Source organism: Plectropomus leopardus, chromosome 1, assembly GCF_026936395.1.
Source record: "Plectropomus leopardus strain MGB_pleo_1.0 chromosome 1, ASM2693639v1, whole genome shotgun sequence".
In the NCBI taxonomy this organism is placed as follows: domain Eukaryota; kingdom Metazoa; phylum Chordata; class Actinopteri; order Perciformes; family Serranidae; genus Plectropomus; species Plectropomus leopardus.
The window spans coordinates 13,733,985-13,759,675 of record NC_142176.1 but is presented as its reverse complement, the minus strand read 5'-3'; the positions used below and the strand labels follow the sequence as shown (position 1 = coordinate 13,759,675).

At 39.4% G+C, this 25,691-nt stretch overlaps 2 protein-coding genes across 3 annotated transcripts in view; both read left to right on the top strand.

Moving 5' to 3' along the window:
* rasa3 (RAS p21 protein activator 3) overlaps positions 1–11,204 on the top strand; it is a 59,788-nt gene extending 48,584 nt beyond the window's left edge. Inside the window, exons 19-25 of one of the 2 annotated variants that reach the window (XM_088075983.1) lie at positions 1,349–1,408; positions 2,328–2,434; positions 3,442–3,524; positions 3,626–3,834; positions 5,364–5,467; positions 5,598–5,781; positions 6,122–11,204. In XM_088075983.1, coding sequence (XP_087932109.1) covers positions 1,349–1,408; positions 2,328–2,434; positions 3,442–3,524; positions 3,626–3,834; positions 5,364–5,467; positions 5,598–5,781; positions 6,122–6,197 — 823 coding nt within the window. In that variant the 3' untranslated portion in view covers positions 6,198–11,204. The remainder of the gene's footprint in view (positions 1–1,348; positions 1,409–2,327; positions 2,435–3,441; positions 3,525–3,625; positions 3,835–5,363; positions 5,468–5,597; positions 5,782–6,121) is intronic. The other variant, XM_042492609.2, reaches the window with a different exon arrangement.
* A 782-nt stretch (positions 11,205–11,986) lies between these two features.
* Positions 11,987–25,286, top strand: pros1 (protein S). The gene is made up of 14 exons (XM_042492577.2): positions 11,987–12,192; positions 13,209–13,366; positions 15,810–15,834; positions 15,935–16,015; positions 16,132–16,254; positions 16,433–16,558; positions 19,286–19,414; positions 19,589–19,829; positions 20,282–20,468; positions 21,262–21,426; positions 21,613–21,781; positions 22,556–22,692; positions 22,787–23,015; positions 24,654–25,286. The coding sequence occupies exons 1-14, from the start codon at positions 12,114–12,116 to the stop codon at positions 24,845–24,847; spliced, it is 2,043 nt and encodes a 680-aa protein (XP_042348511.2). The 5' UTR covers positions 11,987–12,113; the 3' UTR covers positions 24,848–25,286.
* The last annotated feature ends 405 nt before the right edge of the window (positions 25,287–25,691 follow it).

Sequence of the window (25,691 nt, the reverse complement as noted above, 5' to 3'; positions counted from 1 at the left end):
TGTTTATGCAGTTTTTGCAGCTTCTTTGTAAATTAGAAGAAGATATGAAAAAAAAGACAGGTCTCGAGAGGTAAATACACATTTGTAGTGGGTTCTGAAGTTTTTAGGAAAATCCTGCATAGTATACTTTTAAGGTTGTCTTGGCACTTGTTTCTAGCGTCACACAGTTGGGTTGACTCAACTGTCCAGATAATGAAGAGGAATAGTTTGATATTTTTTGGAAATATTCATTTCCTGGCAGAGAGCTAGATGAGAAGATTCAGATTCAGAAAACTTTATTGTCTGTCATGACAGAACAAATGTGGCTCAACATACAATGCAAAACAAACTTTGACAATAAATATAGAGCATGTGTTCCTAAAAATAAAACAGAGAAAATACCTAATACAATAATTTAGACAAATACAAATCTCAGTATACTGCTGTGTGCAAAGTGGCATAGATGTATTGATCATTACCTTTTATTTAAGATGGTTATGGCAGTTTGAATGAAGGAGGTTTTAGAAGTATTTTTCTTCTGATTGACACCACTCACATGTCACTATAATTGATTTGTATCTGTGGACAGCAGCCGGTGAGACAGCCTATCTCTGTGCAAAGGTTACACATGTTGTACATTGTTTGTTTAATCCGAACATAGTTACATCATAAAATGTAACTCTCTGGCATCAACTAATACTCACGTCCTTCATTTTATCACATGCCTTTTATGTAAGATATGAGAATTCTGCTTTCCAGGACAGGTGAAATTTATGGTATTAGTATTTATCTAGTATTTAGAGTATTTATTTCTCTTAATACTCTCCGTCTCTCTCACTGAGGAGGAAACCCCATTCCACAAAACATTTTGTGTAGCTGTTTTGTTGTCCGGGAGACCGTAGACTTTTAGGGCTGCCGGAGACAGGTTGTAGTAAGGAAAAGGAAAAAAAATGTCATAAATTGGGAAAAATATGTGAGAATTGTGACCCCTGGAAGGGACACGTGACAGTTGGTAAGTACGCTGGCTGCTGGCTGTAGCTTTATATTTAACATACAGACACAAGAGTTGTAGCAGTCCTTTCATTCAACTCTCTGCCAGAAAACGAATACTTTCACAAAATGTCACACTGTTTCCTTTGAGTTGTCACTGAAGTGGAGCTGGATTTTACCTTCACATGTTTGAGCCCTTGTGATCTGATTGATTAACAAAATGAGCAGTTGGAGTAACGAGGCTGTAAAGTGAGCCCTCTCTAACAACACATGGGCTTCTGTTGTAATGATATTTCTAATGAGGCTGTAAAGGCGGAGTTGTGCCAGCGCCTCGCTCATCAACATCCCCACCCTCTTTTGTTTCTGCTACCGGGCGTAGGAGTGTAAAACTCACTATAAAGAGGGTTGATGGGAAGGGGTCAAAAGGCACGAAGGGCAGGTAAGAGCTTCTCTGAATGACGGCTTTGCCCTTGTGACCCCCCCGTGTGTGTGCACTGTACCTCCCTAAACCAAGCCAGCCATTTTCTCTCCCACCAACACGCGCTGCTGTAGATGCTGCTTCACTTTACTTTATATCCGGTCAATAAGCGGCCTGTCTGTTGCACTGCATTTTACATGGCAGCAGACTGAGTGTACAGCGACTATGATGGTATAAAGTAAAGTGTTAACGCCTTTAAGCCCTCTGTAGTGCTGACAGCCCTTCTCGATCCTCGCCGTGCCAGACATGCTTGGTGTGACAGTGACAGCAGGGTTTGGTTACTGTACAAACATTTCTGGGATCCCGCATCCTGACCCTTTATACCCTTTGTGCAGACTGTGACCACATCACTACCTTGCATTAAAAAGGATGCTCAGAGGGTTGGGCCATAACACACCAACAAAAATAAACATGACACTGAATTGTTGTCTTTGCAAGTTGATTATTATAATGCACTGAAACAATATTTGAAACCAGTGGCTGTTTGGAAGGAAAACTAAAATCTTGTGTTATGATTTGGCAAAAAGTCAGTAGGTATTTATACACAGTTTTTAGGTCATTGGTTAAAATATGCAAAAACACAGGTACTCATACTGTTGAATCGAGTACTGTAAGTGTTTTACGTGTACAGCAACAGTGAGTACAAGGAACTGCAAGCAAGTGAACGGAATGATAAATGCCGACTAGTAACTGCACAGGATTTGTATTATGCAAAGTAATTATTTTATATTCACAATGGTCTTTTACATATAGTACTGTAGACATGTATATGGATGCATTGTGCCAGATAAATAAAAAATATTGTGATAAAAAATTCTGTGAAACATGAGCTCATCTGTCAGGGTTTTCAGTCATATTTCTCTCGCCAATTTCTCCTCAGATTTATGATAAAGAGGGCACAGGGGAGAAACCGGTTTGGAATGAAGAACTTCAAGAAGCGATGGTTTCGTCTCACTAACCACGAGTTTACATACCACAAGACGAAAGGTGAGCTCAGAGGTCACTCAGGATCCTCTTACAGGGGCATTGTTTCCTTGTCTGTGTGTGTGTGTGTGTGTGTGAGAGAGAGAGAGAGAGAGAATCAGCGGGAGGGAGAGACAGAATCTGCTGAAGGTGCGTTTAGTCTGAACACAATGTGCGTTCAACACATGTGGAGGAGATTAAGTTACTGCGAAGGCAACACATTTGTGCTGCATCCAAACAATCTCAGGCCAAAACAGATGAGCAGTTTCTAGATTTCATACTACAATAACAGGTTTTTCTTAAAGTGACAAAATCAAAAATGCTCAAATAAGTATGTAAAGCTATTGTTTTGTATGTTTAATTAGTTTTTATTTTTATCCGGTTTTAATTAATTAATAGATAATTTTTAATTAAGTTTAGTTTTAGTTTCCACAGTGGGCTTGCTTATTTCAGTTTTGTGGTTTCTTGTGGTGTTTAGTTTTCATCAGGTTTTTATTAGTGTCAGAGTAAGTTTTAGTTTTTTATTACAATATGGTTATATTTGTCAGTAGTAAGACTCAAGAAGTTCAGAAGAGGTATTACAATGCCTCCTCATGCTTTTGATAAATAATTAAACAAAAGACATTTCCTGCAATTTTTTTAAATTTTAGTTTGTTTTTCATATCTTCATATATCCCTGCCAGATGAAACTGTGTTTGAAAAAGTGGGACAAGGAAAAATATATTGTGGGTCCTTGAAAAGTTGTTTAAAAGTTTTGAAATTTTATCCATGAAAATGTGTGGGAACCCTGGTTTTGGTTAACTATAATAAACCTCTCCTAATGCAGACTTACATTTTTTTTCAGTTTTTGTTTTTAGTTGTGCTGTGGATGGACAGTGTTGTCCCAAAATAAAATGGACAGTGGAATGGCAGACTGACATGGCGTCCTGTTTTATCAACTCATGTTAATCTATGTAGCTACAATTTTTCACATTTCTCCATCCTAACTTTCTTTTGTCATTTCTGTCTGATGTGTTTCCTTCTTCCTCCAGGAGAGAGCGCTCTGTGCAGCATCCCCATAGAGAACATCCTGGCTGTGGAGAGGCTCGAAGAGGAGTCCTTCAAGATGAAGAACGTAAGGACCGCACACATCTTTGGAGCTTTGACCATTTGGTCCAAAATCACACCTACATTTAGAGTCTCCTCTCACTTTCTGTCTTTTCTTCTCTCCTCCAGATGTTCCAGGTCATTCAGCCGGAGCGGGCGCTGTACATCCAGGCCAACAACTGTGTGGAGGCGCGGGACTGGATCGACATCCTGACCAAAGTCAGCCAGTGCAACCGTAAACGCCTCAGCACCTACCATCCTTCAGCCTACCTCAACGGCCACTGGCTCTGCTGCAAGCATTCAGCGGACGCAGCCCCCGGGTGTACGCCCTGCACTGGGTACGTAGAGTTGTTAAAGGGATGCTTTAATGACTTTCAACCAGCTTTGCATCATAACGATGTGGCTTGTAGGTGTTAATGAACTAGGGCTGCACCTGCCAATTTTTTCTTTCTCAGTTAATCTAGAAAGTATTTTTTTCAGGTAATTGAATAATCTATCAAATTAAAATTATTATCAATTAATATAACAGTTCATTTACCCAAAAATGAATACAAAAAACAGTGTCAGTACAATTCAATTTTTTTTAATCATCTTGTCTAAAAGAAATTAAAAGATTTAGTCAAATTTCCATGTTGCTGCTGTACCATAATATTAATGATTATAGACTGTATTTGTCATATGCTTGATTATGAGAGTATTGGACCTCAAACTCAAAAGGATTGTTTTGACACATAAATTGATGTAATCACTGTAACCCTGAACAGGAGAATCAGTACTTTGTCTTTTCTTTACTACTTGACTTTAAACTTAAAATGGTGATGACATGAATTTATAATAAAGTAATATGCAGTTAAGACAATCACTGGCAAATGCATCAGTGTGGGGTGCGGAAAATAACTGACGCCATTCACCGACAGTAAGAGCTTTCTGTAATGTTAGTTTAAACCATCTTCTCACTCGTGCTCAAAGTCAACAGAAAATACTGATTTTTGTTGTCTCTAGGGCTGTTGCTTGTACTACAGATTGTATTTCCTAAATTTTACAGGCCTGCTGCCACCATGGACACAAAGAGTATTAAAGTGCATGGTGAGAGGGAGCCACCCCTCTCTCTCTCTCTCTTAAACACACACCAAATTCAGATTAGTTAGTAAAGCTAAGAAGTGCAGATCAAATATAAACCAGGATTGTGTTGCTGCGTTGTATAATTCTCACTTAAAATGTCTTCAGAAAATATTTTAGTGCACGGTTTAGTTGTAATACAGGATCATTTGTTCCCAACTGGTTGCCATATTGATTTATGTCAGCCTAAACTTACTTGCATTACGTCACCTGCCAGCGATAGCGCTTTTTGGTCTGGTGCAGCACAGTGCATTCTGGTAGTTGTAGGTTTTTCTGCCTCTTGACTTAAAGTGAATGGTACAGCTGTTTTCCTTTGTTTTCTCTGGTCATGTAGCACCAATTATGTTCTTCCTTCCACTGCACATCCCTTGGACAAATTTTGCACATTTCTTTCCTTATGACCACTTCTAAGAAATTCACATCTCTTTCATTTTAATGCAGATATTTTGTACATAATGTTAGTATTTTTTCTTGCATTTTTTTATTATAACTGTATCATATCCTATATTTATGTCTCTTTATTTTTGCAGTACCTCTTTTTACTTTTTAATTAATTTTTCTATTATTATGTTCATGTTTTGCATCAATACACCAAAGCAAATGCCTTGTATGTGAAAACCTACTTGTCAGTGAATCGTATTATGATTCTGACAGCCCAGACCATCTTTCCAGCTGTAAAATGTACCCAACATAGGGTTCCTTTTCTTTGTTTCCGCTCTCTCATTCTCCTTTGTGCATCTGTTTTCAGTGGTCTCCCAGCAAACATCCAGCTGGACGTAGATGGAGACCGAGAGACCGAGAGGATTTATTCCCTGTTCAGCACATACATGACCAAACTGATCAAGATGCAAGGTCAGACACACACGACTGTTTTCAAGTGATCTGGCATGCGTTTGACTGCACAGTTTCCATGTTTACTTTCACATTGTCCCTTTTGTTCTCTCTCACTCTCTACTGCCTGTTTCTCTGTGTCCTCCTGCAGAGGCTTGCGGCAGTAAGTCTGTGTACGACGGGCCCGAACAGGAGGAGTACTCCAGCTTCGTCATCGATGACCCCCAGGAGACCTACAAAACACTGAAACTCATTGTTTCAGCCGTGCAGACCTTGGAGCAGCAGCATACCAAGTACAAACGGGACAAGTTCAAGAAGACAAAGATCGGCAGCCAGTATGTAGTTTAATATTTATTTATGCTTGTAGCCGTAAACAACAGCTAAAATGCAATAGAGGCTGAGAACTGTGGGGACATTGTTAGGTGTGAGATATTACTGAGCAACTTCCCATTTGGGCCAGCGGGTGGTGCAGTCGTACAGTCAACAATTACCCGTTATTAATTGCACATGCTGACACGTCAAATAACATAATCTTGGCATTATAACACTGGCCTGTAGCTCTGCAGGCTTACCTGATAATCTAACCACAAAAAATAGTTCTTTATGTTCTATTTTTAGCTCCAAAGACCACTCTGTAACCTCCTGCCAACACCATCTTTCTCTTTGTCTCCTCAGGGAGCATCCGATCGGAGACAAGAGTTTTCAGTGCTACATCCGCCAGCAGTCTGAGAGCTCCACCTACTCCATCTAGCCCTGAGTACTGTTTTTATGATGCCCAGAACCAGCATATTTTTCTTTACTGCAAAAACATCCATCTTAACAATTCCCTGTGTCTAGTATTCAATTTGAAACCTTTATTTTTCCTTAAAACAAGATTTAAAAAGCCATTTTTACTTATGTCCAAAGCAATGTATTCATACTTCAAAAGGAATATTTCACTTTTTCTATACTTTTTTGGATGCTGTTTTGGAAACAAGTGTCATCTGATTGGCTTATTTAAGGAAAATAATAGTTTTAATAGTCAATACTAGACTGAGTGAATTGTCTAGATGGACATTTCTTTGCAGTGTCTCAAGATGCATCGCTCCAAATTTGGAGGACAGACCTCAGATCAGCATGAAAAAACAAAAAAACGGAGGAACAATTGTGGAGGAAAGGAGGGATACGAATGAAGAGATAATCACAGCATACATCTATTTGGGTCTTCTTTCTGTGATGTGACAAGAGAACAAACGTTTTCACTGGACAGTTTTGACAGTGAATGACACGCACTTTAATTGCCTCCAAATCTATGGATGAACAAGCCTCGCAGCACACTTTTAAAAAAGCTTATTTTATCTGTTTGATTTGTATTTTATTGGTTCAAATGTTCATTGTATTTCACTCCAGAAGGAAGGAAGGACAGACTGTAATTTTCCCCTCTTTAAGCGCCGGTGTTGCCCCCATTTTTATTTTTTATTTTTTTTGTCCCCAACTCCCTCAGGAAGGCTGTGAAGGTCGAGGGCACACAAGAAGGGATTGTCGGGACCAAGCACAGCCAAGAGCAGCTTGATGTTAGCTATGACTTTCATCCCTCATTTGTAATCCTCATCATTAGCATGCTAACAGATGCAGATGAAGTTTTCACATTTTATTTGAAGCCTTGTTCTGTTGCGGTTAGAGATCACGTTCCTGTGTAATCTGGGTTAAAGGAATAGTTTGGTTTTAGAGAGTTTTGACAATGAGTCAGAAAAACACATGGATGCCTTTTTTAAAAACCATCTTTATGGATGTCAAGTTGGAGTTTCTCTTAAAGTGACGTCTCACTCCCAAAATCAAAAATACACATTTTTCCTCTTACCTTCAGTGCTCTTTATTAATTTAGACTGTTTTAGTGTGAGTTGAAGAGTGTTGGCGATATGGGCTGTAATGGAACTAGATGGCACTTGGCTTGTGGTGCTCAAAGCGCCAAAAAAAAAAAATACATTTGAAAAACTCAACAGCAATGTGTCTACAGAAATCATGACCTGGTTACTCAAGATAATCCACAGACCTTGTTGTAAGCAATTTTATGGAGGAACTGTTTAATTGCTACAGAACTACAGCCACCAGTTTTATCACTGCGCAGAAGAAAGAGTGCAACTACTGCCAGCTCGCCTCGCATCCCTGAGAGAGCAAACTTTACAGCTCAGCTGAGGAGGACGCCGTTATTGTTCACATCTTGAGCTGTCACAAACCGAAGCCACTTGTCCATGAGTAGATGCACGCTTCCTTCTGCACAGTGATATGGTTGAAAGAAAGTAGTTCCTACATAAAACTGCTCACAACATGGTCTGGGAATTATGTAGAGAATCAGGGTCATGATTTCTGGAAAAAGACACTGCTGTTTTTCAATTATATGATTAGGCGCTTTGAGCACCACAAGCAGAGTGCCATCCAATGTCATTGTTTTGGAGAGAAGACAAACATCTCTACAGCTAATATCTCCAACACGCTGCAGCTCACAACAAAACAATCTAGACTGATACATAGAACAAGTTAGAGGAAAAATGTGTATTTTTGACATCATAAAGACATCATAAAGTCCATGTTTGTTTGACGGTGCTGACATGTGTCCACAGGATCTGCCATTTTCATCTTTCCCATTCACTGTCTATGTAAGCAGCAGTGCAATGCAGTCTGGTAATGCTGTCTTGAATTTGGAGAGACAGGGTGTCTGCACCTCTTTTGCATAAAGTTGAATGTAGGTTACTTTATGTAAATCAGCAGCATCCACCGAGACTCACTGCCTCTGGAAACCCCCGAAAAACATTTCAACTGCTGTCAATCTTAAAAGAAGACCGATTCAGCAACTGCATGACTAATGATTCACCTCAGATGTTTTCAGAAACACATTTTAATGAAAGTCTTTCTTAGTTTAAAAGAAAGTTTGGGAAACAGCCACCATGTTGGTCTGATTTGAAATCCAGGGGAAGACAGAACATATACCTAGTGGCGCGCCCATTAAGCATCTAAAGCCGGGTAGCGGCGTGACCTCTCACATCCAAAAACGCCCCTGTGGATACGTATCATGAGTACATGGAAAAAGTCACTAACACCAAACTATTCCTTCAACTATCACAAAGCAGAAATTACATGTTAGCACAGCTCATTAACAAGGACAGTTTTTAACTACTAATTAACTGATATACAAACATTTTAACCAATCTTGTCTCCAGTTATGATTGTGAAATGGATAGTGTGTTACTGGTTGTGTTGCCCTGTTGGCTGCCTAATAATGTTTCTGTTTCTGTGAGTTAGCTTTGTCTTACTTTGGAGAAGCTGCGCCCTGTAGTTTTAAACCTATTTATATGCATTCCTCTGAGAATACTGCCTGCTGTGAATCTTACCAGTCAGCAACCCCAGAATCTGTTGAAGGTACCGGATTTATCGTTGTTTTTGTGTTGTTCTACACTCCCCAAAGGCAACCACTCTTGTTGGCGTTCATATTCATCAGCACTCACTCTCGCCAAAACCTGTGCATGTGAAGTATACCTGTAGTCACAGCGACGGTAGCCTCCTGTGCAACCAGGTGACTACAAACCACCACAATTTTTTTGTATTTTCCAAAACTAAGTACCTGGTTATGTAGCCTCACGGGTGTTTCCCGTGATCACAGGATCCCAAACAGTGCCAGTCATCACTTTTATAAAATTTTTGAAAAACAAACAAAAAAAATCATTGTTGAGAGATGTTTTTTTATAAATCTCAAAACTGTTTTCAGAACAGCCGAGCGATTATTCCGATGACATCTTTTTCTTTATCGAACGTGTTGATCTATACGGAACAACAGTTCAACTCTGTTTTCTATCTTTGTCTTGTCATACAGAGATCTCGCTGTATATCTGAATCGAATGACTGTGGTGTGTGTGTGTGCGTGTTTTGTGCAAATGTGTGTGTGTCAGTCTGTGCATGAGCGACTGACGTGACGGGTTGTATTGCCAATTGAATTATCCCAGTGTTACAGGTCAGGAAAGGCAGAGTCCCACTTGTTAAAAAAGAGAAATCACTGCCTGTAATTAAACTAAAGACTGTCGTCAGAGTGTGGAAACACTCTACTCTGGCCTGATATGGTGCATCTTTTCTTTTCTCTTGTATAGAACCACTGTTCCATTTAAAGGAACCTTTTGCCAATATATTCTCCCCACTCATTTTATCTATGTAACACAGTATCATTGAGACATTGCTGTAGCCTCTGAACTTTGAGTGTTTCCACCAGATACTAACTCTTCTCAGGTTTATGAAACTCAGCGCTGCGTTCTTTTCTTGCCAAAACCGAGGAGACTCAGACTGAAGCATAAACCACCAAACAGCTCTCATCCCTAAGTTGGTAATCATATTTATTATCATTTTCTGCGAAACCTTCCCAGAAACATCGGCTCACTCGGTGTGGTAATGCCACTTACAGTAACGGCAACTCCTCCGCCCCAAAGCCCCACAAAGGAATGACTTATGCAATAATGGTGTTTCAGCATGCAATAATAATGATAACAACCCCTCAGTAAGCCCATCGAATTATCACAAATGATTAACGCACATCTGCTGACCTTTTGCAGTGAAACTGCAGTAAAATAAACACATATTACAAAGGGAGAACAGTGTATTTTGTACAAATATTTTAAAAGTATTAAATAAGCCTGTTATATGTGTACATAAAACAGTTGAATGAATGGTGAAAATGTGATGTGTTTTTTTCCCCTGGATAACTAAATGAAACCAATATTAATGCAAATGTGGTGTCTGTGTCATTTGTTATACACATGCAGTCTGCCTCTAAACTATAGACTCATATCAAAAGCCTAATTTTGTTTCAATTAAGTCACACAATGGACTTGGGAGGATGTTTTCATGTTTGCCTTTTTAGCTGTGGTGCATTTTGCCTTTTGCAAATTCAATTCGATCATTCCGGACCTTTTTCACATTTTGATGGAAAAGCACAGGTGTAATTAATAACATAAATTAATGTGTGTTCCTGGTGTGGCTTAGTGGGACAAATGGAACAGATTTTATGTGTTTTTTTTCCCACAAAAAAAGTCAAACATCTGCTGTTAAAAGGTCTACAATCAATGTCAGATACATGCCTTCCAAATGATGTCAAGCTATTTTCCACTGTGGTCCACCGGCTTTCTTTTGTCTACCATCACGTAGTGAATCATCGGATTTTTTTGGCCTAACTTCAAAAGGATGCTGTTTTCAAATGTCTATTTGAAATCCTAGTCTTTGTTGCATTTACTGCATGCCATGCATATTCTATTCTGTCTAAATGGTGGAGCAAAAAGATCCCATTGGTGCGAGTCTTTCAGTGGAACAGCAGATGTGGAGAAACGTGGTACTTTTACACTCGTGAAATCACTAACATTGAATATGGGATTCAAACTGCAATGTCATTCTAGCAACTTCTAAAATAAAGCTGGGATACTGTACAGATACTCCAATGGAATATATGTATATGTATATATAGTTTACCATGTAACTTCTTAAACAGCATGCAACAATTTTGAAATTGTTTGTAGGCTGTAGTAGTTGATTACAGACAAAAATGGCAAAAAAAAGTTACTGTTTTAAATGACCATGCAACTATAGTTGAACTACTGCAAAATTTTACATCAGTTGTCTTGTGCTGCGTTCAGACGCCTTTCACAAGCTATTTGACCCCTTGAAACCTGAGCAGATTGGTTTAATTTCTTTCTTAAACATGAAGAGAAATAAACCATAAATTGCAAGAACTTAGAAGACAGAAGGAATAAAAATACTAAGTTGATTGGAACATTATTTAAAAAAAAAAGAAAAAAGAAAAATAAGGAAAATGCCCAGAAAACTATATAATAATTATAATATTTTTGTGCAGCCCCTCATCACTGGAACACAAACCATCCATGACATCGTCTCTGTCCCCATCTTCAAATCCAGCCTCAAAACATATATTTGCTTATTCTATGACCATTGTTGTGACCTTTACTGTATTTTTTAGCCTTTTACAGTATATTGTTTTACTTATGTCCTGATATTTTGCTGTTTTATTATTGTTATTTCTGTAAGGTGACCTTGAGTGTCCTGAAAGGTGCCCATAAATAAAGTGCTTTATTTTTGATTATTTTTAAAATATGTGTTTATTAAATAAATGCCCTTTTAAAAAAAATCAACACTTGGTCATTGTTTTTTGTTTTAGTTTTTACTCTTTTTCCTTATTTTCCAGTAATTTCAATTCCAAATTTTTGGGCCATGGCTTGTTAAGTTGTTCTCTCCAAAATCAAACCAATTTGCATAGATGTAGTTCACTGCTCTCCAACAGTGTGTGACTTACAAAGTGAGTGCAACTTGCAGAGAGATATTTTCTGCCAGTTGCAGCTACTCAAAGCAGCAACATGCATGTATCCTTAAGTAAACAGTGTGTGTGTGTGTGTGTGTGTGTGTGTGTGTGTGTGTGTCTCTGTGTGTGTGTCTCTCTGTGTGTGTGTGTGTGTGTGTGTCAGCAGCGCTCCCTAGCTGCCTCCAGTCATACCCCTGTGTATATCTGCTCTCCTGGCAGCCTCCTCCACTCCCCCCTCGCCCTACGAAAACACTTTCGGGAAGAATAAAGTTTTTTCCTGCCCTCAGCCAGTCTTTACGCAGAGCCAAACCGTGGCCTAGCAGGAAGAACGGCTCGACTATGTGGAGAAAGAAACGGGCACTTGGGGAATCCTTGGCTTGTCTCGTGTTTCTCGTGACGCTCGTCGATGCTTATCGATGTAAGTATGTCAGTGTTTGCTTTTTGCGGTTTGCATTTTGAACCCTTACGTAGTGAAGCAGTTCACGGAATCGCCTGTTAGAGTTGTGTTTAGTCCCAGAGCCTCAGATTGAAAGCAGCTTTCAGCCTGGATGTGACTAGTTGGAAACGGCTTTTATAACTTTAGAAGCAAAATGGGAAGCGTGAGGGGTCATGACTCCTTTCTACTCCGTGAAATAATGCCTGGACAACATGAGCTGCTTCTTACAACAACCAGAGGTCATTTCTGGGAAATAACGATTTCGCAATGACCCCCCACCCCCTCTTTTTTTCAAACCAGATCACAGAAGAGTAATTAGGTTGTCCACTTTGTCCATGCAGACAGCAGCCACATCAGCCATCTGTCAGGAGGACTTGAATTCCTGCTGGGATCAGTCATGTGTTGTTATAATGTAGCTGCATATGCCTGGTTGTATTAATCACACATGTTAGAGTATCACTGCACAGTCAATGGGTTTGTGTAGTTCTGCTTTTGTAGTAGACGAGCACTTACAATAGGGGTCATCCAATATCGATTATTAGTAGTTAATGAGACTGATAACTGTTATTTGGAACTAATATTTACAATAATGATTAAAATACGTCTTAATATATTTAGAATTTGAAATATAACAAACTCCAACACAAAACTTTGTTTAAATACCTTCAGAAAATGTTTCACCTTTTTTCGAGAAAGTTCAATGAAAGTTTAAATGATAAAATGAATGAATAACAATAGCTCCCTGAGGTTTAACAATGTAAAAGTGCCTTCCATGCTGATACTTTATTTACATGTATTGCAGACTGCCTGCCCTAGTGTTTGCTGAGTGTAATACGTACACTTATTCATTAATCAGTTTTATCAGTGATCATTAAGATAATATGCTGATACAGATAATCGGCAAAATGCCAAATATCGGCCCCAATAATCTGCCATTATCTGTTGACCCCTACTTCACATTGCATGTTTAAATGAGTTGTATCTGTGTCTCTCTATAGTCCTGAGCCAGAGCACAGCCTCCCAGTTCCTGAGCAGGCACAAGAGAGCCAACTCTCTGTTTGAGGAGAGCAAGAAGGGCAACTTGGAGAGGGAGTGCATCGAGGAGCTGTGCAACAAGGAGGAGGCCAGGGAGATCTTTGAGAACCAGCCGGAGACGGTAAGAGATGAGCAGCGACCCCTGATCTTATTGGTTTGCTATGAGGGAAAGGTAGCCTGGCTCCAGACCCCCTAGGAGTGTGAAAGAAGAAGTGAAAAGTCGGAGATGGATTAAAGGTCTAGTGTGTGGGATTTGCATCATTTATCAGCAGAAATTATATTAAATATTTATAATGTTGTCATTTTTGTTTGTTTTAGTTAACTTAGAATCAGCCATTTATATCTACAAATGGAGTGGGTCCTCCTCCACAGAGTCTGTCATGTTGTTTTCACAGTAGCACAGAATAGACAAACCAAACAGTAGGTGGGTTCCCATTACAGATTTGAGCAAAACTAACATTCCAAGAAGCAAGGTGAATATTAGCAGGTTTATTTCTGTAGCAGCCACCGCACCAGCCGTCATTATTAACAATTGAAGGCAATGTAGGCGTGATATGCCAGCGATTATACATGGGAGTGACCACGTATGAGGGAGGTGATAGACAACAATTATGGACTCAAAACTTCCGGATGATCAACTTTTGAAGAGTTATGTGATGCAATAACACCTCCTGTAGCGCCTGCCCGACGAAGCCACTTTCTTCATCATGTGACCTATAAAAGCAAAAAAAAAAAGTTTTGCGAAATATAGCTTTTTCGGATTGCCTGAAATACCACCTCATGCAAGCGTAAAAACATATTTGTGATAAATGGGAGTTTATTTAAAATTGACTTGTTTCCATTAGGCGTATTTTGTATTCACAATTTCAATTTGCATTAATGGAAACCCACCTAGTGGCTGTAGATACGGCCATTCGCTTTTTCACGTTTTTGCGTCAGTCTCCGTAGTTCTTCCACACACCTTGCATACGGGAGAAGTTTAGGCCTGCATGGCACGTTTATAGCACTTTTCTAGTAGGTTGACCACTCAAAGTACTTTCACACTGAGTCACATTCACGCACACATTCATACACTGGCACTCGAGGCCGCTTTACAACGTGCCACCTGCTACTCAGTTTTTTTAAACATTTGCATGCACTCACACACCAAAGAAACAGCCATTAGGAGCAATTTGGGATTCAGTATCTTGTCCAAAGATACTTTGACATGTTGACTGACCGAACCACTGACCCTTCGATTAGAGAACGACCCGCTCTACCATCTGAGCCAAAGCTGCCCCAAGTTTAAATTCAGTTTCACTTCTGCAACCTCAAGGCTAGATGCCCTTGAATCTGTCCCCCAGAAAGTTTGCAAGGCATCGAGGCCATTTTTTTGATAGTAGCCAAACCATGTAACTACAGCTTCCAGGTCTGTCATTAGATTCCATTGGGCCTAAAAAACATTGCATTGCATTGTAAGAAAGATGTCAGTAAATCAGCAGATACATTTTTTTTGTGTCACAGCCCCCAATAAATGACTGGTTTCACTATTGGGATATGATCCATTCAGTCTGTTAACATTTTGAAAGTCTAGTAGAGCCACACTATTAAATAATTTTATCTTTAATCAAGTTAGCAGAGGGCTAAACTTTTAATTTAGCCCCTTGGCCGGCACAAGTCTGCAGTACACTTGTTCCACACATGAGAAGTCGAGCTTTTTTTTGCTTTGTGGGCCACTGAGCATCTTTCATTGAAGTGAACAGGGCGGCCTCAAATGCTGTATCTGGTTCTCTGTGTACATTCATGCACTAAATCCCACACACTGGACATTTAAGCAGTGAGAGCGAAAAGGTCAGACTAGGGCTGCTACTAATGATCATTTTTATTATTGATGAATGTGTTGCTAAAAAAAAGCTGAAAATAGCAAATAATGTCATGGACTCTCCTTACACTATTCTGAGCGTAATTTATTTGCCATGATTTTTTTTTTTTCAATTTTCCTGTACATATCATGACAATATTATTAAGACAGCGCTAATTCATTTTAAGTTTTTTTCCTTTTTACTGAAATCAAATACTGAAATAAAAACTTTCAATTGACTAGTAGATTTATAGACTAAACATTTCAGCTCCAGATCAGGGCTTTATCTTTGAAATAGGGCTCTGTTTTATATATACATATATATTATGACATAAGACAAGATAACATCTTACATTTAGGATATTGTAATATGTGAGTATGCTGTTTTTTTTTCTTAACCCACTTAGTCTTCATTACTGATGATTATTTATAAAAAAAAATCTGTCATCATCATCAATCATGTAAATATTTTGTAAAAACACAGTCAACCCTACGGTATCTTTGCAATATCAATTTTGAGGTTATTTGGTCAGAAACATTGTGATATTTGATTTCCACCCAGCCCTATTTTGAAATATCCAATTACTTTCAGAATATTTTGGAAAATGTAGAAAATGTATTCAGAGCACAGTGGGCTGTGATCTCTCTCCTTTTTTTGTCTTCCTTTCCTTATTGTCCAATGTGAGTTTAAATAAACTGGATAAACGTGTTGTGTTTTTTCTAGGAATACTTCTACCCCAGATATGTTGGTAAGTTTGCAGAATTTTTTTGTGACTCTTAATATGTTTTGGTATCAGTTTTATTTTTCGTCTACCAGTCTTTTCCTATAAAGAAAACTTTTTGTTGCAGCATGTCTGGGTTCACATCGTGTCGGCATCAATAACCCGAACTCAGACGCCATCCCGTCAGACCTTCGCACCTGCGTGAAGGGTGAGGGGCTTTTTATGTCAGTTAGTCTGCAGGGCTAATAAAGATAATGTAAAAGGCTTCTATCAAGGCTTTTATTAACATCCTGTGTGTGTCCAAAACTGTTTGTTGCGTGGCAGAGATCAGTGACCAGTGCACACCACCTCCATGCTACAAGGAAGGTTCAGTGCGCTGTGTGGACGGCCAGGCCTCCTTCACGTGTGAGTGTAAACCTGGCTGGAAAGGGCTACGCTGTGAGGATGGTGAGTTGTGGTTTGGGATTTCAAATGTTTTAGTTCAGCAAACATCTGTGTGTTTTTTTGTCTAACATTCTTTATCTATTGTATATATAAAAATAATATATAAAGCGATAAATTTAAGTTTCTTTGAAATCATTGAATGGGCTGATGATAAATGTCGTGTGTTGTGTTTACTGGGCAGACATCGACGAGTGTTCAGATCCTGAATTTCCAGCAGGATGCAACCAAAAATGTTACAATTTACCCGGCAGTTTCCACTGCATGTGTGAAGATGGCTACTTCATCAATGACAATATCAACTGTGTGGGTAAGACTCCGTTCAGTTGCAATTTGTGCAGCTAAACTGCATTAATGTTATGAATAATTTAAATTTTAAAGTGACAGTTAGTTAGTCAGTTAGTGTTGGGAGATATCGGCTGTAGAGATGTGTAATCATCTTGTCTTTAATATAATGGCACTAGATGGCACTCGGCTTGTGGTGCTCAAAGTGCCAAAACATACGTTGGGAAAAACTCAACAGTATTGACTCTCATCAGAAATCATGACTTGGTTATTTAAGATAATCAACAAACTTGTTGCAACCAGTTTCATGTAGTTAGTATTTCACCCACCATCCGTATAATAGTGCAGAAGAAAGTGTACATCTACTGTGAGCTCACCTAGCATCACTGAGCTAACTAATGTTACAGCTCAGCCGAGGAGGACGCCGTTATTGCTTGCATCTTGAGCTGTCACGAGCATGAGCCTTTTGTCCATGAGCTGATGCATGCTTCCTTCTGCGCAGTGATATGGTGGCCAGTAGAAAGAAAATAGTTCCTACATGAAACTGCTCATATCAAGGTCTGTGGATCAGTCCCCGGGATATGATTTCTGGAAAAGGACTAAAGTGTTTTCAAACCTGAGGAACTTTTTTATTGTTCCCTCCCTTTTTGTTGTGTTCACATCATAAGAACTAAGAATGATTGTAGTCCTTATAGAACCATTTTGAGGGATTTTTTGCTCCTATTTTAGACTTGGTTCTCTTCAAACAGAGGAGGAACAATGAGTGATGTAATTGTACGGTGATTGGTCCAGGCGTTGTAAGTGTACATTTTTTTGGTCAAATATAGCTAATGCATTGCCAGTAACCACCGTTTTTAAAAACTTTTTAGCTGTGTAAACAACAGAAAAACACACAAAAAAAACCCCAACAGCTTGTAAAGAAAGAAACGAAAGAAAACACGGACAGATGTGACGGTGAAGTCCAAGAATTACTGAGAATATATGCAGTGGAGGAAATACAATGCGATTTTGACTCGTCAAAGCGAAAGTTGTCATATATAACCACTGAGGTGCAAACAGAAGGTATGTAGTTCTCGGGGTAGCTACTGAGTGGGCCATTTCTTTTAGAGTGTCACCAGAACTGTTTTATCCAAAAACGCTGCTTTGTTTAGTTTTTAAAATGTATTATTTGGTGCTTTGAGCCCCGCAAGTAGTTCCATTATATTCACGAGAAGGCAGATATCTCCAACACTGACAACTCAACACCAAAACAATCTAAACTGATAAATAGCACTACAGGGAAGATGAAAAATATGTATTTTTGATTTTGAGGTGAGCTATCCCTTTAATTAATTATTTACAGCAAAGAAATGAAATATACAGTCTATGTACTTTATATGTGTGTATTATTGGCTCTTATGTCCCATACTGTATATGAAGACATCCATCTGTTTTTCTATGGAAGAGGGACATATAGTGCTGTTAAGCAGCTGAACAAACACACACATTTCTACAGGACTCTTTATCCCTTTTGATAACTTCCTTTTTATTTATTCATATAGACGGTGGAACCCTAAGCACTTCATAACAAAATCTCTGTCGTCCAGCTGTTGTCCTCGGGCTCTGATCCATTTGTTATTTCAAAGCTGACCTGAGGTGACCCCTTATGTAACAGCATGTGAAAAAGCTTTTAACATCTGAAAAGATCCATCCTTTTTCACTGTAAACAGACCACCAGAGTCACATCTCTGAGTTGTCAGAACCTGCTTGTTTGATGATTTTCGTCTGATTTCTGCATATTTCTACTTGTCCACTTTTTGAGTGGGAAGTTCACTCAGTGTTTACCGAAGAGTGTGTTAAGGCTTGCTGAGTACAAAGTCTTCACAAACATGGACTGAATCACTTTGGTAAATTTGCTTTGTCCTTTTTTAAATGGACAGCAGAGATTAAGAAGCACGTACAGATGGTTTTGCACGTGGCCCGTATCCCAAATTATGCATGAATGTTGAGTGATTGATGTTGACATGTTCCAAAACAAAACATACAAGTTGCAAGCAAACACTGCTTTGTTATAACTATTTCTTGATTCAGAATTAAGGTTAGCAATAATCATTTTTCAGGTAACCTGTCAAATATTTCTAAACCAAATCATTTATATCTCAATGAGAAAATGTGGAAAAATGAGCCTCACCTTTTCCCCAAGCCCAATGTAATATCTTCAAATTGTTTATTTTGTCAGATAAACAGCGTAAAGAGAACAGCAGCAAATATTCACAGTTGAGATTGTTTTAGCTTTATAATTGACATAAGCTACAGCTTAATTAAATTCGAAAAAAAAACAAAGGCCAAAAGCAAACAAATTCCCAAAAATAGTAGGATGTAAAAGGGAGAAATAAAAAAGATATTAAAAATTCAATGAGAAACAGCAGATTTAGGGGCGTCCAGTAGCTCAGTAAGAGTGGGCGCCTCATGTACAGAGACTAGGTCTTTGCTGCAGCGGCTCAAGTTGGTTGCTATCGCAATGCTCTGTGACAATTTCTGCATGTTTTCAGCTAAGACCCAGATTTTTAATAGCATTTCACCTGATCTCTGTAACGGTTGACCTAGCAGGCAGAAAGTAGTAGCTAAAGTTACCTAGTAATGTTAGCCTAACAGTACAGAGTTGAAATACATGAGGCAGTTAAACTCAAGCATGTTTATTCACTCGGCAAAAAACAAATGGCAGTATTTTCAGTCATGTCCCATTGTTCATCTTTATTTACTGTTTTCCCAGATATCAATGAATGCCTGATGTACCCCAGTATCTGTCAAGAACCGGCTAAATGTGTCAACACGCCGGGCATGTATGAGTGCCAGTGTCCCCTGGGTTTCAAATATAACTTCACTTCCAAGACCTGCAACGGTGAGCCCTGAAATTACCATCAAGAGTCATATAATCCAACATCTGACAAAACTGTACCATTGAATCAGACTGTTGTGTGTTGAAGGTACATATTTTGTAATTACACACCTTCAGTTAAACAGCTACAACAGACTGCATAGCCTGTAATCTTTTTTCTTCTCTTCGTCTTTGCAGATGTAGATGAGTGCGAGTTTAACGTGTGCGACGGGACTTGTATAAACACAGTTGGCAGCTATGCGTGCCACTGTGATGGTCGTCAGGGTCTTCGTTTGGCGGAGGATGAACGATACTGTGAAAATATTCCTGTGTGTGTGGAACTGTACGACTACAGACACCCAGAGATGCTTTACCTCGGGGAGCAGTTCACAGGTCTTCCTGTCATCTACCTGCGCTTCCGTCTGCCAGAGAACACAAAGTAAGGGTTTCTTACAGACACGCAAATGTACTTTTATTAAAGGATCATAAAGTGTGTCTTTTACCTCATTAAGTGTAAATTAACACCTGGACTGCTTTATGCCACAACAAAAAGTCAGAGTATCTTTAACACTGGAAGCAGTACTTTTTCTGCTTTCAGGATAGAGTAGATAAATATTGATCACCTTCAGACCATAAGATGCAGCTTAAAGCTCCATCTCAGAGAACGTGAAACAAAAATGTCAAAGACAATTATGAAATCATCCCAAGCAAGTTCCAGGTTGCTTGAAATTGATTTTCATATCATACTGAAATGAATGTAATCTGGAAATGCTTGGAAAGTGATTGGAATAAAACACTGGTATATGCGTACAATACAATAACATCTGAGTATAATTACTGTTACATTACTGTGTAAAGTCACGTTTCTGTTTTCCTGTTTCTGGCTGTTAGGTTTGCAGCAGAGTTTGACTTTCGCACATTTGACCCAGAGGGAGTCGTGCTGTACGCAGAGTCCTCGCAGGACTCATGGTTCATGCTGGGGCTAAGGGGCGGTCGCATCGAAGTCCAGTTCAAAAACCAGCACACATTCAAGGTCACCAGCGGAGGGAAAGCCATCAACGATGGACAGTGGCATGTGGTGAGAAAGAGCTGTCGTCCACAAATTTCCTAAACAATACACATACAACGGTGCAAAAATATGTCTTAACCGGCCATGAAAATATCCCAATGTCTGGTATTGTTTTCATTTTGTGAGTCTGTGTGAGTGTGTGTGTTTGTGTCATCATGGCGACATGTGGACTAATGGCACCAGTTGTAGCAACCACCAAAGTCATTTTGAGTATATTGCCAGGGGTTTGTATGAATGACAGAATAACAATAGAGTTGTAACTGTGCAAGATGCAGTCACAAAACTTAATCGGTGTGTATTGGTGATCACATGTAAGGAGTTTGAAGATGGAAGAAGACAAAGAAGGGCAGACATTTGTTCAGATTGATAATACTAACTAATTTTGGGTGTCCACTTTTTAGAGTTTGTAGCGTCTTTGCAGCAACACTCATATTTGAAGCATTGTCTATTGTCATGGCAACATATGAGTCTGGACAGACTTGGATGTAAACTGTAACTTGACAGGTTGGCGGAGGCGTTGAACCTTGAGGCGGTACTTCTTCTGGTAGATGATGATCATAGACGTTTGTCGTCTTAATGTTCTGTGTTGAAATTGTGTCCATGTTATGTTATTTGTTTGCTGTGCTTTACCACAAATTGCCCCTTTGGTGACATAAACGTTTTCTGAACTATTTTGGGAGCTGAAGTGCTTATCGATGAACTGAAATGATGGAAAGTGGGTTGTTTAAGTATGTGCAGTGGTGCTAAACTGTTATCTCACAGTGAGAAGGAGTTATGATAATACTATATTTGCAACATGCAGATCTCTGTGGATGAACTGGAGAGCAGCATCAGCGTGAAGATCAGCAAGGAAGCTGTGATGAGCATCAACAGCCCAGAGAGTCTCTTCACCTCAGTTAACGGCAAATTGGAGACCAAGGTGTATATCGCTGGTCTGCCCAATCGCACCGACAACGTCATCAAACCAGTAAGCAAGTGGTCTGATAGCATGCACACACAATCAATCAGCTGGCAAACATAGGTTTCTTTCTTCCTTTTGACCGCATCTGATTGAATCACCTTAATAAAATAGTGAAATCAATAAATTAGGATTTACATTGGACTAGCTCCAAACTAGTGTTGTACTCAGTGTGTGTATCCACTTATCCATTAGATCAACCCTCGACTTGACGGCTGCATCCGGGGCTGGAACCTGATGAATCAGGGAGCGTCTGGGGTGAAAGAGGTCATCCAAGAGAAGAAGAGTAAACATTGCTTTGTGTATGTGGAACGAGGGTCCTTCTTTACCGGGGGAGGACTGGCACACTTCAACATTGACTACAGTGAGTAAGTTAAGTTACACTTTATTATTAACCCCTATGGGAAAGTTTGGCCTCTGTGTTTGATCCATCATAAATATTTTGTGACATTAAGCAGCCAAAGCACAGTGTCACAGGACCAAATATTTGGAGCAATGTGCCTTATTTTAAAGGCAGCGTGGGGGTGTCACCAAATGTGTGTGTTTTTTTAAACCTCCAGGTCGGCAATAGCCAAGGCAGGAGGCATTATGTGCTCCGGTTGTCCGTCCATCTGTCCCATTCTCAAGAATGCTTTGAGGGAATTTCTTAACATTTGGCACAGATGTTTGCTTGTACAATGAACTGAACTGCTGTAACAATGAACCGATTAGATTTTGGTGGTCAAATGTCGATCACCTTGATCTTGCATCCATTACATTCTTGGTATCTTAAGGACACCTTGAATGACTTTCTTTAAATTTGGCACAAACGTGGACTTGGACTCAAGATTAACTTGTTATGTTATGTTGTTGCAAAAGTTCACACAAATGTCTTGATAAAAATAGAATAAAATGATGAAGTGATGACATTTTATAGCTAAAAGGTCATCTTCACTGTGACATCATAATGTTCTGCAAAAATACTTTTCAGACATTATTCAGCCCCATAACTCAAGGGGTTTAAAAACAAATTGGTGCGCTGTCGCTATACAGCAAGAACCTTTCAAGATTTTAGGAACAAAAACTCTCTTGACAAGCATATTTGGAGAATATTCAAAGAGAGATTTCTGTGTTTTGTTTTGTGTACGTGTGTCAACAGGTGATTCTGGGAGCTGGAACGTGGATGTTAAGATGAATATACGTCCGTCCAGCAGCACAGGTGTCCTCTTTGCTCTTGTCCACAACCACACTGTCCCCCTGTCGGTTGCTGTTGTAACGCAGGGAGAAGAAGATGCTGTAAGTTTATTTACACTTTTGTTGGAAGTTAGCATGTGTATCTCTGTGTGTCTTCACACATAAACAAACAAACTTTTGCGATGTGGTGCTCCAGAACCTGCAAGTGTTCTTGGACGGTGTCTCCGTGGCAACGCTGGACTCGCTGATGTTGTGTTACCCTGACCGGCTGATGCTGCAGCTGAATGTGACTTCTACAGAAATCCAAATCTCAGCCAACTCGTCCACTGTTACCTACATGCAGTCTGGGGACCTGCGGGAGGCACTGCAGCGCCTCAACAGCACCATGCAGAACCCTGTCAGCACTTACATTGGTGGGATACCAGGTTAGTTTAAGTACAGAGCAAAAGTACAAAAGTAACTATTTCAAAATTAACTATGAGCATGATTAAGAAGCTGAACCATCAAAGGAATACTTTACCCCCCAAATGACCATTTGTATATCAATAACTTACCCCGTGACCTTTGAATTTATGAAGAAAACATTTTTCACACATGCCTTTACATTGAACAAAGAATCCAAAAATGACGCAATTGCTCTTGGATGCACGTGACTTGTATTGTACTGGATAAGTTGTGAGAGAGTTTGTAAACGGATGTTTTAATATAGTTTTGCTGTTGTGTAACCCAGTCGCCAGTGACTTCAATTCATCAAAGCCATTTTCTTTATAAGAACTCCAATGGTCTGGACAATATCCAAAGCTTCAGTGTTACACATGTAGCGGACAAGAGGAGATTGTTTGAGTAAGAAGCGTTCCCACCTATTGGAAATACTCCCTTTGGTCCAGGCAAGGAGCGGCGCCCGGATAAAATAAAATATGCAGGATGCAGGTCATTTGGTCATAAACAAGAGAGTCTCTTGCTGTTCCTTGAATTTTTTTGATGATTTCGGCATTGGCCTTTATTGACAGAAGTTCCAAAATGTTTCCATTTGGACATTTTTATTGCGGTCCTTGTGTAAATGACCCTTCCTCTTCACCCTTGGATGCCAGTTTTTTGGATTTTTTTGCATGGGCTACATGATAGAAACATCAATAACAAGCCCAGTCGCTTGCTGGGAATTTACTGGACAGTTACCTACTCTATTCACATGAGCTTTATTGGACATTACACAGACTTTGTACCAGGGAGCAGGCACGCTAAAGTCATTTTAATGTCCGGATCAACTGATTTGGACATTTACATTCTCACACACAGCTCTGGTTAATGTCTAGATAATATCAGGTTTGCAGTGCAAGTGTGAAAGGGGCTAGTATTTGCCATTTTTGGATTCTTGTTCACTTGAAGCATGCGAGAAAACTCCAAAACAATTTATATCATATATTTTTGAGCACTTGATGTAAAAATGGTCATTTGATGGGTTTAGTGTTCCTTTATTGGGCCATCGTGGCTTCCTGGTTATACTCATTTCAGTATGAATACCAACCAGTCCTCATCTTTTTCTCAGCTTTATCTGAATTATCCTTACCCTGGAAAATGTTCAAGCAAAGCTAGATGGAAAATCCTCTTTAATGTGCTGTAACAACATAACTGTTGGCTACTCATGTGAGGTCCTCTGTGAGTGTATGCTTAAACATTGAGCTGAATGCCTATCAGGATGCTGTCATAAAGTAACAATGCTAACATGCTGATGTTTAGCAGGAATGATGTTTACCATCATCATCTTCATTTATATAACAGAGTACAGAGATCCTATTAGCATTAAATGCATAGGTAAAACTGAGGTGAGAGGGAATATCATTACTTTTGCAGGATTCTTGCACCAAAACATTGGACAGTTTACATTTATGACCAGGTGATGGCGCTAGATTAAAACCTAAATTAAATGTTGTACCTATTGAATGAGTTTATTTTGTTGTTTGTGATATTATTTCAAGCATTTTTGTGTAGCACGTTATGACTTTGGCATTAAAAATCTCTCTGTAAGTCTCACAGACTTTCCCCCCTCTCTCCTTCTCTTTCAGACGATGTCCCATTACGTAACACCCCTGTGACGGCCTTTTACCACGGCTGCATGGACATCACTATCAACGGCCAGCAGCTGGACTTCGATGAGGCTCTCAGCAAACATAATAGCATTAAGTCCCATTCCTGTCCTCCGGTATCTGTCCCTGAGAGTCCCCCTGATGCACCGCTCCCACACCCGCACCGAAAGTGACCTTAATTAACCTTAAAAAGCCCTCACGTTAGGCAGCATCCCACTTCTTGGGATATTTTGGAAAGAGAGATACAGAAAGGAGAGGAGATGGGTGGGACGAAAGGGGGTAGGCGATTATAGTCATTTTTGTCGACTTTCAATGATGGGGTTCATTTATGCTTTTCATCCATACAGTATTATTGTTCCTGTCTTAGGAGCATTGTTCTATCTTTTTTTTTTTCTGAGGCACAACGAAAGCTGGCTTGCCAGTGAGCTAGTCAGAAGCTGGATGACTGGATGACGTAGTTGTGACAGTTTGTTGCAATGAATTAAATGCTCTCTAAGAAACATTCGACAAGAGCTGAGCTCTGTAGCACACATACCATGTGTTGAGCAAGAAATGGTTATGTTTGTGTAGACAAATAAACAAATGGTCACTGTTGACCAGGCTTTGAGACCACCTGCATCTCTTTTCCATGTTGTTGCATCATCTTTTGATCCTCTTGTAGAGTGCTGCAGAGATAACGTTTATTTGCAGGCCAGCCTTGAAGTCAACGTTGCCCTGGTTCCCTCCACAAAAAGCCAAATGTATTTTTCCATTCGATTTTTGGATTATTGCAGAAAATAGGCACTGTGGCACACAAACATGCATGATACTTACATGATTTGTTTGGCAAGATAATCTTCACAAATGCATGTCCATTATATGATTTTTGAACCATATTAGTTGCCAGTGCAAAGCTAACAATATATGGAGCTAAACATTGGCATTAAGTTTTGGTACTTAAAATAAAATTTGGTGTTGAAAAGGGAAAACATTGGAACTGAAAAAAACAAAAACAACAACAGCATAAAGCAAGCATTA